The 14749-nt window shown below is 39.3% G+C and overlaps 1 protein-coding gene across 1 annotated transcript in view; it reads left to right on the forward strand.

Annotated features, from left to right (window-relative positions):
* Positions 1 to 8340, forward strand: part of SLC22A2 (solute carrier family 22 member 2) — a 29863-nt gene extending 21523 nt beyond the window's left edge. Inside the window, exons 10-11 of the mRNA XM_032338550.1 lie at positions 963 to 1062; positions 6362 to 8340. Coding sequence (XP_032194441.1) covers positions 963 to 1062; positions 6362 to 6428 — 167 coding nt within the window. The 3' untranslated portion in view covers positions 6429 to 8340. The remainder of the gene's footprint in view (positions 1 to 962; positions 1063 to 6361) is intronic.
* The last annotated feature ends 6409 nt before the right edge of the window (positions 8341 to 14749 follow it).

Here is a 14749-nt window from a genome sequence, read left to right on the forward strand (position 1 = left end):
GGAGAAACTCTCAAGGTGGCTACTTCATTCATAACTCTGTGACAAGTTCTGCCATGTAACAAGCAGGCGTGTATTTCAGTCTCAGTACAAGCGTGTGAGGTGGGAGTATCAACCCACTTTATGGTCACGAGCCTGGTGCCAAATTTCCCAGGGCTCTGAGACCAGTGAGTGGGGGCTCAGAACTCAGACACCCAGAGCGCCGTCAGAGTTCTCAACTTCTCTCCGTGGCCCCAATTCCTGTCATTCTGTAAAGATGTAAAAACAGAGGCCAGTGTGCATTTTTTTGGAACTCCAAAACCAGTGAAAGCTCCACATCTACTTCCTCCATTCTGTTACCACAAAACATAAAACATAATTTTAAAATCCCAAAATGTTAATGGGAATTTAAAGACACATAAACACTCGAATGTTTACTATGACTCCCCAGCATGTGTAAAAACATTACAGCTGCTGACAAAGGAAAAAGGAACAAAAGGAATTTCTCGAACACCCGAATCAGAACTAAAAGTATAGGACTGGCTATGATTTTTAAAAGCCATGATATAGTGATAGGTGATTCACGACTTCTGGGTTCTCGTCGTGCTCCAAGTTTCTGACTAATTTTCATTACTAAGTGCTTTATACTGGCAGTGTTATGTTCTTCCTTTCCTTAGAGTTGATTTTTTTTTCTGAGTTATTTTCTAACTCCAATGCATCTTAATATTATGGCAATGTTCTCTAGCCTAGAATAACCCTGACTCGAAATGTTGAGTATTCCATCTCCCTATAAGGAATTATAATCCAACAGAGTTTAGAATCAGCAAAATATTTATAGGACAGTCAGAGATAAAAGAGAAATATGTAAGTATAGAAAATCACACACGCAAAATCTTTTTAAGAAGTAGTAATTTTTAAAAGAAGTTCCTATTATAAAGCCTGCATGTTTTAGTTCTTAATGTGATTTGCGTCTGTTTGGCTTCCAGCGGTGGTTGGCTTGGTTGCTGGGGGACTGGTGTTGCTGCTCCCGGAGACCAAAGGGAAGGCTTTGCCTGAGACTATTGACGAAGCTGAAAACATGCAGAGGTAGGGAGCTCAAATTCCTCCATACACATCTGGGCCAACTCTGTAGCCAGTTGGAAAAAAATCTGAGGTCGAATTTATACCTCATACCATCCATTGAGATCAAGTCACATGAGATCAAAGACTGGAAAAGAGACAAAGAAACAGTAAAATAATGAACATATCATAGAAAAATACTCATGCTTTCATAGCGAGGAAGGTCTCTCTGTAAGTACAGAAAAAAAAAATCCAGGACTCATTTTTAAAAAGATCTATAAGTTTGCTTTTATAAAAACAAAGAATTCTGCATTGAAAAACTAACAGAAGCTAAAATAATAATAATAATAACAAATGTGGAGAATATATTTACTCCTCTATAAGGGACTAATTTTCTTAATATATAAGGAGCTCTAACAAATCCATATGAGAACCACACAAAAGAAAAAATGGGTTAAGGGTTTGAACATATAATTCAGTGAAAGGAAAATAAAAGCAGCTCTTACAGATATGAAAATATGCTCGCTTCCTACATAACGAGAGAAATACGAATGAACACCACGCCTCACAACTGAGACTGTTGAAGACCAAATCACTTGGTAACATTGTTTTGGGGAAGAATGTGAGGAAGCAGTGTCCTACATCGCCTGCGGAAATACACAGCTGAAATCTCTATGATGGCAAATTGACAAAAGTATAAAAAATGTGTATTTATTATTTTAAGATTTTTATTTATTTATTTGAGAGAGAGAGAGAGAAAGAGCACAAGCAGAGAGAGCTGCAGAGGAAGAGGGAGAAGCAGACCCCCTACTGAGCAGGGAGCCTGACTTGCAAGGCTTGATCCCAGGACCCCAGGATCATGACCGGAGCCAAAGGCAGACACTTAACCGACTGAGCCACCCAGGTGCCCCTATGTGTTCCTTTTTACCGAGCAATTCCACACTTCCAGGAATTTACATGTACAAAATGACATATGTACAAGATTACTATTAAAGACAATTTTTTTATGTAACAAAAGATTGGAAACAACCTAAATGCACATTGATTAGGAGTCCAGTTATAAAAATTATGGTATGTCATTCAGTAAAATACTATACAACCATTAAAAGAAGAAGGCAGCTTTATACACACTGATAAGGAAAGTCCCCTAAGATACATTACTAATTTTAAAAGGGGGACACCTGGGTGGCTCAGTCCGTTAAGCATCTGACTCAATCTCTGTTCAGAGTTTGAACCTGGGTTCAAGCCCCACATTGGCCTCCATGCTGCGTATGGCAACTACTTGATAAATATATATATTTACCTGTATCTTTACCTGTGTCTTTGGAAGAATATGCAAGAACCAGAATGTTGGCAGTCTGTGGGTTCAGTGGCTGTAGAACACAGGTGGGAGGGATTTCCAGTGCATACCTTTTCCTACTTTCCGAATTTTGGACCATGGGAACCTATTCAAAAATTAAACTTAAGAAAGTCTAATGAAGAGAAACATAGGACACACTGCCCACAATTTCTTTATGCGGTATGCTTAGATGTTTTTACTCATTTTAATTGTATTCCAGTTCTGGCTGCTGGGACATGAACTGAACTGAATTTTATCCGTTCTACACAATGTTCCCATTTAACACACTCGGCACCCATGCAGATGGCGCTGCAAAGAATAGCTGTGGTCTAAGGCTTTTCCTAGAACTTGGAGCTCAACATTACAAAAGGCCTCTGAGCTCAGCCAGAGGTCACACATTGGTGACCCAGAAGACATCAGGGCCTCAAGGGCTTTGCTTGACACACATGGTATTTTTAAAGTGGGAAATTCCACATAAGCTGGATTTCCAGGATCTATTAAAGAAAAAAATTCCAGGGATTTGGTAACCCAGAGCAGGCATTTCCTCTTACTGGTAGTTTGCAGGAGCTGAGGGTTGGCTGGAGGCTTGGAAGGTCATGCCTGTTGGAGGAGGCCCAGAGCTACATTCCCCGCTATCTCGTGCCTAGCACATTTATTATTTCTGCCTGGTGCATGCAGACATTTGAGCTTGAGATCCTTGATCTAGACCAACTGTCCCCCAGCCCCCCAAATCTCTATCTCGGTGAACCTTCCCATGCACATGAGCCTCCCTTTGGACACAGACTGTACCGCATTTACTGTTGTATCCCTAGGATTCGGCACAGACCAGGTGCTTCCCATAGAGCTGTGGACTAAATGCTGAGCTCCTTCCACAGCATCTCTAATCGTGGGCTCTCCAGGCTTGTGCAGCAGCTCCAAGCTGGGAAGGCAGTAATGTGTTGTGAGGAGGAGCCTGTTAGGCCAGGTCCTGACATTTTCCATCATGTGGCCTTAACTCTTCCAAGCCTTGATTTCTTCATCTGTAAATGGGGACAACAGTTTCTACTCATTGGATTTTTGTAATGAGATACATGCATGGAAAGTGCCTGGCTCTTTGGAAATGTCCAATAGCCATCCTATTATTCATGGAAGTTTCCATAGCTGCTTTGTGAAACAGGTAACTTTGTCCCTAGATGACTGAGTGGAAATCAAATTTTAAAACATATTCTGAATGGCTTTGAGATAGGGAAGCATGGCTCTGTGAGAGACACAGACATGTCTACTTGTAAGAGGTTTCCCATCAGGCTGGTTCATCCGGTTTGGGAGATGTCACCAAGATTATTCCTGCTGTTGGTTTATATGCCTTCTCTTGGTGTGATCTACAGATACTTTTATGTGTAGATCTTCTCTGTGATCTACAGATACTTTTATGAAGATTCGTGCTGCTGTTGTTATTATGACTGCTGCTGTTGCTGCTATTGTTGTTACTGCTGCTGCTGCTATTGTTGCTGTTGCTGTCGTTACTATTGCTGCTACTACTGCTGCTGTTGTTCCTTTTGTTGCTGCTGTCATTGCTGTTGTTCCTGTTATTACTATTATTGATGCCACTGCTCCTATTGTTGTTGTTCTTATTACTATTGTTGCTAATATGGTTGTTACTATTGTTGCTGTTGCTATTGTTGCTGTTGTTATTATTGTTACTGTTGCTGCTGCTGTACTTACTGCTGCTATTCCTGTTGTTGCTGTGGTTACTATGGTTGTTGCTGCCATTGTTTCTATTGCTGCTGCTATTGTTGCTGTTGTTGCTGCTATTGTTGTTGTTATGACTGCTGCTGTTGTTACTGTTACTATGACTGCTGATCCTGCTGTTGTTGCTTTTGTTGCTGTTGTTACTATGACTGCTGTTGTTGCTATTGTTATTATGGCTGCTATTGTTGCTGTTGTTGTTACTGTTGCTGCTGCTGGTGTTGCTGTTGTTGTTACTGTTGCTGCTGCTGGTGTTGCTGTTGTTGCTGCTGCTGGTGTTGTTGCTATGGTTACTATTATTTCTGCCATGGTTCCTATTATTACTATTACTGCTGCCATTATTCCTGTCGTTGTTATTGTTGTTACTATCATTACTGTTGCTCCTGTTGTTGCTGTTGTTCCTGTTGTTACTATTATTGCTGCTGTTGTTGCTCTGTTGACTGTTGTTGTTACTGTCTTTGTTCCTATTGTTGCTGCTTTTGTTACTATTGTTACTGTTGCTGCTGCTGTGGTTCCTATTGTTGTCACTATTGTTGCTGCCATGGTTCCTGTTATTACTATTATTGATGCCATCATTCCTGTTTTTATTGTTCTTGTTACTATTGTTGCTGCTATGGTTGTTGTTATGGTTACTATTGTTGTTGCTGCTGCTGCTCCTGTTGTTGCTGTGGTTACAGTCATTGCTCCTGCTGCTATTGCTGTGGTTACTATTATTGCTGTTGCTATTGTTGCTGTTTTTGCTATTATTGTTACTGTTGCTGCTGCTGCTCTTGCTCCTGCTGTTCCTGTTGTTGTGGTGGTGGTTACTATGGTTGCTGCTGCTCTTGTTGCTGTTGTTGCTGCTGTTGTTGCTATGACTGCTGCTGTTGCTGTTGTTGGTTTTGTTACTATGACTGCTGTTGTTACTGTTGTTATTATGACTGCTGCTGTTGTTGCTGTTGTTACTGTTGCTGCTGGTGGTGTTGCTGTTGTTGTTATTGTTGCTGCTGTTCCTGTTGTTGCTATTATTGCCATTGTTGCTGCTGTTGTTACTATTATTATTGCTCCTGGTGTTGTTCCTGCTGTTGTTGTTCCTATTATTCCAGTTGTTGCTGTTGTTACTATCATTGTTGTTTTTCCTATTGTTACTATTATTGCTGCTATTGTTGCTGTGGTCACTATTGTTGCTGCTGTCATTGTTCCTATTGTTGCTATTGTTACTATTGATGTTGCTGCTGCTGCTGTGGATCCTGTTGTTGTCACTATTGTTGCTGTTGTGGTTCCTGTTGTTATTATTATTACTATTGTTACTCTTGTTTTTCCTATTGTTATGGTTACTATTGTTGCTGCTGTTGTTGCCATTGTTATTATTGGTGCTGCTATTGTCACTGTTGTTACTATTGTTACTGCTGCTGCTCCTGTTTCTGGCATTATTTCTGTTGTTGCTGGTCTTCCTGTTGTAATTATTGTTTCTGCTCTTGCTGCTGCTGCTTTTGTTGTTACTGTTGTTAACATAGAGACCCTGGGAGCACCACCAACTTCCTTGGGCCCCTAAATCTGGAGCCTGAGAGAACCCCAGCATTGCCAGGGGATTTGGGTGGGCTTCTGCTATACTCCCTGTCTCAGACTGGCCCAGAAGCTGAGACAGGACTAAGCACCACCAGGTGGGGAAAATTTTGTGAGGAGCTGGGGAACATGGGAGCAGACCCACTCCAGATTTTAATACTATTATCAGGCAGAACATGTCCAAAGGGCATGACAGGGAACAGCAGGATGAAGAAAGCAACATTTCTATAATGAGTATCTGCAACTTCCTGGTATTCATAAAGATAAGATGATTGAGAAAGCTTGCAATTTGATTTTTCACTTGCCCAACTGTTGGAAAGTAAATAAGCATTGGTAAGAATAATTTCTAAAATTATATTTGCAAAGACTGATGACAACAGTGTCTAGATTTTGCAATCATCATTTTTAACTGATATAAGATTAAATGTAGTCATTATCCACCTCCTTTATTACATAGAAAAGTGACCACTTTAAGTAAGGAACATGGGCCAGTCCCATTTCCAGAAGAGCATTTTTGGAACTGTTCCATCACATAAGTTACTCACCAAGCTCTGTCTATTTTCTTTTTAGGAATCACCACTCAGAACCCTGCAATACTGTGCCTAGACAAAGTTTACATCCATTTGTTGTTCCATTTATTTCTTACCTCTTTATTTTGGTTTTCAGCCTCCTCACAATTTCTTTATCCCCTCTCCATGTTTTTTTTTATTACTGCAGACCAAGAAATAATAAAGAAAAGATGATTTATCTCCAAGTCAAGAAACTAGACATTCCCTTAAACTAAGAAGAGAGACCACTCTTGCCATCGCCTTGCTGTGATGATACAAGTCCAGAACAGATGTTTCTCCAAGCACCACAGAGCCAATGGAACTCAACCTCACTCCCCTTTGAACCCTACTAACTTGGGCCTATAGTCAAATAGAGTTTGTTGTCCTACTGTATTAAAATCTTCCCATAAGACCAGATCCTACCAAACGCTACCAGCTCACTCCTTTTCCAGCATTCCTAGGACAGTGCTATTGGGGTGCTGGGAATTGTTTTCATCTTTGTATTTCTTTATTTTATTCCTTTCTCCACAATGGTATCAAACCAAAACACATAGGGGTATTGTGGGCCAGGAAAACAAAATAGAAAAGATTTGAAAAACAATTAAGTGGAAACAGAGAGACCTTGTTTTCTTAAACATATAATACAGTTAAACAATATCAAGTTGTCTGGAACATCAGGAACTTTAAATTGGCCTTTCAGTGTCATGTGTGAAAATTTTTAAAATACATTCATTATTATCTGGGTTACACTCTAAAGGAACCTAAAGTGAAAGAATCAGAAATGCAACCTGAGTAATCACTAAATCTCCTCTATTTAGATGGAATCAGTACAAATGTGTGCTTTTTACAAAAAATCTTGAGAAGAGTTTGACAAAGAGCAGCATTAAAGTTGGCTTATTAAACCAACACCTAATGTTTCACTCTGATAAAAATTGCTCTAAATTTGTGGTTTAAAAAATTATATTAATATTTTACCAAGATAATATAGTAAATAAAAGCTTTTAGAAGCTAAATATTTCAAAGCCTATAATTAAAAACAGATGTTCCTTACTCCATTCTTCTTCTATCAATGCCTCTGGAATAATTTTCAACTATTTTAGCTGGATTTTTTTTCCCCTTGTGATTTATCTTTATATAGCTGAATAACTAGCTTTAAATTGACAGTGTTTGCCTTCTTAGGTTTAAATATTACATTACCTATTGATCTTTTTATATAAAATATAAAAGCTTAGCTTTCTTCAGCTTTCTCCTCATCCCAACACACAACTTCTCTCTTCTCTTCAAACTCCGTGTTATCACGTTTTTATTCAATCAAAAGTTGACATTCACATTGTTATGGCTGTGTCACTATTTTTAACAGCTGAGCCACATCGTATATAATGATCAGCTCTACTCTTTCACGCATTTTATTTCTCTTGGGCCTTGGTTTTTATTGCTTGTTTTCTATATATGCACCATCACTTTCCCCCCAATTCTCTGATAAAACAATAGATCTCTCAGTGCATTCAAACACATCTCTTTCTTCCAGGGAGCCCTCCCACTTTCTAAACACACTTGGAGCCTGCAGCCCTTCTGGTCCAGTGTAGCCTGGCTGACATTAAGGTCTACTGCCCAGCTGTTGTCCTGGGCTCTCCTTTCCCCACTTTCCTGAGCAATCCCGGTGCCTCTTTCTTGGGTGGGATTCCCTGTGTCATAGGTCAGAAGTCTTCCTCATTCTTGGTCTTCTCCCTCATTTTGAGGAATCACATCTCCCAGTATTGTCCTGAGAAAGAGCACATACTTGTCCTAAATTCTCTTCTGTAACACTAGGTGTTACAACTACACATTCCTGGCCCTTTGCCACCTGGCTTCTTATAAGGCTCTACCAATGGGTAGCATTGGCCAGATAGGAAGATAGGAGCAAGAGAGGTCTTTCTTCCATATCATGAAGGTGTCTTGGGCAGCTGCAGTAACAGCTGCTGGCCACCTGAACCAAAGGAATGTGGGTTCCTGGTCACAGCTCGATGGTAGTGGGGCAGTTTTAACAGCAGTAGCAGCAGGAACATCATTGCCTCATTGACTTCAAGGCAAGAACATGGACGGGACTGGAAGAGATGATGCTGAGTGAAATAAGTCAAGCAGAGAGAGTCAATGATCATATGGTTTCACTTATTTGTGGAGCATAACAAATATCATGGAGGACAAGGGGTGTTAGAGAGGAGAAGGGAGTTGGGGTAAATTGGAAGGGGAGGTGAACCATGAGAGACTATGGACTCTGAAAAACAATCTGAGGGGTTTGAAGTGGTGGGGGGTGTGGGAGGTTGGGGTAACAGGTGGTGGATATTATAGAGGGCACGGATTGCATGGAGCACTGGGTGTGGTGAAAAAATAATGAATACTGTTTTTCTGAAAATAAATAAATTTAAAAAAAAAAGATTTTTCAAAAAAAAAAAAAAGAACAGGGTCTCAGGCTTCAGCCAGAAACAATTGCTGTTTCCCGGTCTTATGTATACACCTTCTTCTCTTTCTAGCATAGCTTTCTCTCTTTTGCTGAACAATTTTGTAAATGAGTTCCTGTATCAAATTGTCTCTCTCTGAAATACCTACAGTGGTTTCTGTTTTGTTGATTCAGCATAAATTAATGTTCTTTTTGGGACCACACCGAGGAAATAGATATCCAAATAAGAAAATCTGTAGTTTGTTAAATGATGTGATTGGGATTGAACACATTGATGCCGTAATCGCCAGGGAAAAGTGAGATACTGACAGTATCTATCTACGACATTCAGTCACAAAACAGTTACTTAAATTTAAGCTGTGACTACCTGAAATGAAGAACCTATTTAAAGCAAGACTTTGGGAGGCCAAGGGTCTGCTGGATTTCATCACCATACTGGAGTCTGTTGCCACAGAATTTCTGGGATAGAGCCAATTGCTTCTGACTCCGATGGAGAAATTTTAAAACAGAACGTAAAAACTTTAGTCTTTCAAGTGTCAAGTTGAGGCATTGCCAGAGAAATTGGGAGGTCCTTATGACGGCCTTTCAAGACCTTGAGTTTTGTAGAGGCAAGGCTGATACCACTGAAAAGCAGTCTCAAAATTTAAACTTATGTGTTAAGAATTATATCTCAGATTAAATTCAGAGCCTAGACATGCCTCTGAAATGTGAATTGCAGAATGGATGGGAAGGAGTGGACTCCTGAGAAATGAAATGGAAACTGTAAGTGAACACAAATGAATCTGAAAATCTTGAGCCCCCAAGTCCCCTGAACCTCCTTGGCCAAAAGAAGCAGTGCTTCTCTTCCTTTCTGTAAAACAAAACCACTTTCCCTTGTTTGAAGAGTTTTAATGACCTCATCTTATACAGTGACCTTGAGGGGATGACAAGACACCTTTAGCTCATCCACCATATTGTGCCCAAATATGCCTAGAGTAGATTCCAGCATGTCTCAAGAGAAGAAATAAGAAGTTTGGGGAAGAGATACCTTACACACAAAAAGAATTTCAAGATTTTGTAACATCGGCAGAAATCTGGGGAAAAATTTAAGAATGAATTGTAGTGATACCAAGCCCAGGAGGATGAAATAATGTTGAATCAGGTCCAGTTTGTCAAGATGGGTGCTCTAATCTAAGATTCCAGGTTTAATGTACTAGGTGAAACACCTGGCATTAATTCCAGTAGTTTTCAGACCAGAAACATTAGAAAAGATATAAAGGAATATTTCCATAATTTGAAATAAGAAGGACTTCTTGGGCAAGAATAAGATCTAAGAGACGTAAAGTAAAAGACTGACCTATGTGACTATGCAAAACAAAACTAAACTAAATGATGCTGGCTGTGTAACTCACACATATCACATGAACACACACACACACAAACACAAACACACACACATCCCAAAAGCAAATTCAATAGTCGAGTGACAGATTTGAAGAAATAGTTACTATATATATAAAAAGTTTCCAAAATGTTAATATCCAACAGAAATAAAGAGCTACTAAAAATCAATAAGAAAAAGACAGTAAGAGAAAAAATAATTGTTTAAGAGTACAAATAGTTATTTACAGATGTAACATAAAAAGGTTAATTAAGTTATCAAGAAAAAATGTGGAACCTTGTTGTTAACCAGGGAAATACAAATAACAACAAAATATTCTGCACTCAGATGAATCAATAAAGTTAATATAAATTAATAAAGTCCATATTGAGGGTGGATGTGGGTGTGAAGACACTTATACATGATTGATACGATCTTTAAGAAGGCACTTTGGTAGCATCCATAATATCAGAAAAGTATGCCTTTGAGAAACACAAGTGTGCACACAGAAGCATCTCAGAGAAAGTTGTTCCGTCATTTCCTGATGACAGAAATAACCAGTTTTTAAATATGAGGAATGCTCAAATAAACTATGGTATATCTACTCATCATTTAAAAAGGACTGAAAACAATTTATAGCTACTCTATGGAAAGACCCCCACAATGAAGAACATTTGGAATAATAATACAGAAATAATGACCTAGGAAGAGGAAGTCCCAGACTGCACAGTGCATAAGGAGAGATTTTTTTTTTAAGAATTTATTTATTTGTCAGATACACAGCATAAAGCAGGGAAAGTGGCAGGCAGAGGGAGAAGCAGGCTCCATGCTGAGCAAGGAGTCCAATGTGAGACTTGATACCAGAACCCTGGGATCGTGACCTGAGCCTAAGGCAGATGCTTAACCAACTGAGCCACCCAGGCATCCCAAGGAAAGGCTTATTTCTGTTGGATATAAATTCTTACATTTTTATGTTTTCTTACGCATGTTCATGACATATGTTCATGCTATTTTTAAAAATAATTGATTAACTCTGGAAAACACTTTGACACTTTCTTAAAAAGTTAAATATGCAATTACCCTTTGATCCAGCAATTGCACACCCGGCCATTTATCCTAGAGGTAGGAATGTATGTCTATACAAAATCTTATACACAATTTTTCATGGCAGCTTTACGTATAATAGCCAAAATCTGGAAATAACCAAAACATTCCTCAATGAGTGAATGGTTAAACAAACTGTGGTATATCCATACTGAGGAATACGATTCAGTAAGAAAAAGGAACAAATTAATGATACACAACTTGAGTGGATCTCAGGGGTATTATGTAGAGTGATAAAAGCCAATCCCACAAGGTCATTCATGAAAGGAAAAATATCTACAGAGATGGAAAATGATTACAGCAGTGGTTACATAAGTCTACACATGTTATAAAATGTCAGAGAGCTATACTCACATATTGTACCAACATTAATTTCTTGGTCTCAATAGTATACTGTAACTAGGTAAGATGTAACCACTGGGAGAACTAGGTGAAGGGGACGCAGGACTTCTCTACGATCTTTACAACTTTTTGTGACTCTATAGTTATTTCAAAATAAAGTTTCAAAAACAGATCATGAAAATTACAGTATTTTTAAAAAATTAAATGCCATGGGGGCTTAGAAGAGACCATTTCTTTAGAGTAATGTTTCTTAAAGTTCTTGATTAAAATGCTTTTGAAATCTGAAGAAAGTTATGATTCCTCTGTACAGAAAAATACATACCCAAAATCTGCATACAGTCTCCCAGATTTTCCTGATCTCTCATTCAGTTCAGAATGCTTGTTATAGATACTAGGTTCAGCAAACTACAGTCCATAGGCCAAATCCAGACTGCTGCTTGTTCTCTCAGTAAAGTTTTATTGATATACAGCCCAGTCCATTCATTCTAGACTGTCTACAGCTGTTTCATAATCAGAGCAACAGAGTGAATAGCTTCATATTTTCTGGCCCACAAATCTTAAAATATTGACTACCCAGCCCCTCATGGAGAAAATTTGGTGACCTCTGGGTTGAATTTCACCTCTAGAAGCCAGAAGGAGTATTGGAATAAAAACATAATAAGAGCACAGAGAAGGCGGTACTCTTAATATTCTAGACTCTGAGTTTCTCTTTCTGTGTGCCTGGAATTAAACGTCATTTTCTGTAAGCAGGCAAGCAGGCAAGGAGATAGAAAGGTAGTGATTTGGAAGGAAAAACTGCTCACATTTATGGAGAACCTTTGTGTGTGGGCTGTGCTCAGCCCTCTGGGGGCATGGCCTTCTGTGTTGATTTCTCCCGACAGCACTGAGATGGGCTGGGCTGCCACCTCTAGGACCAGGGACCTCTGGATGTGCTCAGGGCATGGTGATGCCAAAAGGCCCCCACACGAGAAAAAAAAGGGGTTGGCCATGCAGACTCTGAGAGGTGACTTGCAAATGGAGGGCTGGCAGACCCCTCTCTCCATATTATTCAAGATACGCTTAGTAGAATCTCCATTACCTAATGCCCACTTAGCAAAAAGAAATTTTATTTAATTTAGCCTAAAACAAAAAGAATATATTTATATTTCTTTAATGAATGGTGTTTCTTTAAAAGTAGGTCTCCTGGGGCACCTGGGTGGCTCAGTGGGTTAAGCGTCTGCCTTCAGCTCAGGTCATGATCTCAGGGTCCTGGGATCGAGTCCCGCATTGGGCTCTCTGCTTGGCAGGGAGCCTGCTTCCTCCTCTCTCTCTCTCTCTGCCTGCCTCTCTGCCTTCTTGTGATCTCTCTCTCTGTCAAATAAATAAATAAATTTTTTTTAATAAATAAATATATAAATAAAAGTAGGTCTCCTGATGGGAGTTCCCCATGCTCTTCTTGCATAAACCACACTTATAACACATTGTTTATAATTTGGCATTCTGCTTTCTTTAAAGCAGAGCCAGCACTCAGAGCACTTTGAAACAATCTGAATCCAAAGTCCAGGATTTTTTTTTTTGAACTTTAAACAAAGTTCACATTTTATTTAAGTTGAAATAAACTATACAAAATTGATTTTCTTCACCAAAAATAACAGCAATATTTTCTGTATTATTCCTAGATAAACCACAAAACACTTCTCTTTGTAGGTTTTCCAGGCTTTGTTTATAAATCAAGACGAGGCAGTAGATCTAGTCATGGAAAAAGACAGAGGAAAATAGATCAGTTGTCGGTATGCATGGCCTCTGATCCTGCCTTGACCATGAACAGAGGTTTCAACGTACACCTGCTGAAAAGCTTATGAAGACTGTATGGTTCGACATACATTCCAACAAGGAATGTAAACTGCAACAACCATCTGATAAGGACGAAATCTCTTGCAGTCCTTGCTGGGCAAGCTCATGTGTTTTTCTTTTTCTCTCTGTCTGGTAACTCCCTTAACGTCCATTACAGATTTTTAGCACACTAACACTTCTACTATTCAAAGGTCACTTGTGGGTTTCTTGTAACATTTTATAAAATGTATTCCTTCCTCCCATACCTCTTCAAAATCTTTGTCTTCTAAGAACTGATATCTCAGTACCCAACAATTGGCTCCAATGATGTTAAATGTTAGGTCTAAAATGCAAAGTCCAGGGTTTTTACTATACTTTTTCTTTTACATTTGACTCGCTCACATTTAGACATTTTTAGCGACTCATTTTTATTGAATATCAGGAAAACATTGACTTACTTTAATCAAATTACAATAAAAATATAATTCATTTTTTACACTCCTGTTTTATCAGGTTACATAATGTCATCAAATTAGGTATTTATTATAGCAAGTTCAGTGAGAAAAAACAGAGGTAGGAACAAATGTAACTGGTTCTTAATCAGCCTATAACTCAGCTGGTAGATGCAGATGGGTGAATATTCCAGAATGTTACCCCCTAGCCAGAGCTGAGGGTTCGTCAGGTGGTTTTACAGAGAGAAATGTATCAGTCAGGGTACTGCAGAGGAACAGAACCAATAGGATGTATGCATGTAGGATAAACCAGTACAATTTTGTATGTTTGTATCTATACATAAAAGGAAATATGGGCTCACATCATTACAGAGTCTGAGAAGTCTCACGATCTATTTGCCAACAAGAGGCCCAGAAAAGCCAGTGCCATTCATTCAGTCCAAGCCTGCAGGTCTGAGAACCAGGGGAACTGATGGTGCCCCTCCCTGGGCAACATGTCTGAGCTCCCGCAGGCAGGAAGACAGGATGGCATGAAGGAAAGGAGGAATGTTCTCTTCCTCCACATTTTGTTCTCTTCAGGCCTTTGACAGATTGGATGATGTTCACCCATGCTGGGGAGGGGACAGTCTATGGAGTTCACTGATTCACATGCTAATGTCACCCAGAAAGACCCTTGCAGACACACTCAGAAATAATGTTTAATTTGGGGATCCCAAGGCCCGGTCAATCTGACCCACAAAATTAACCACCATCATGGAGGCAAAATCCTGTGAGCCAGCTAAGTCGAGAGGCCAGTTTCCAGCTTCTCCTGAGCCCAAGTGCTAATATTTTAAGTAAAACATAGAATTACCTTTATTTTTCTCACACAAGTCTCAATGAGTAAGACAATGCGTCCAAGAATTACCCTGAGCAAATGCCAAGAATAAAACACTTCTCTTTTCTTTGGTAAATCTTAGCCTCAGATCTATAACAAGAACTCTGAAACTGTGAGCCTGAGTGACCCCTTTAAATTCTGGAATCAAAAGTGACTGGGCAAAGACCTTTTTGTGG

This window comes from Mustela erminea, chromosome 4 (assembly GCF_009829155.1).
Source record: "Mustela erminea isolate mMusErm1 chromosome 4, mMusErm1.Pri, whole genome shotgun sequence".
NCBI lineage: Eukaryota > Metazoa > Chordata > Mammalia > Carnivora > Mustelidae > Mustela > Mustela erminea.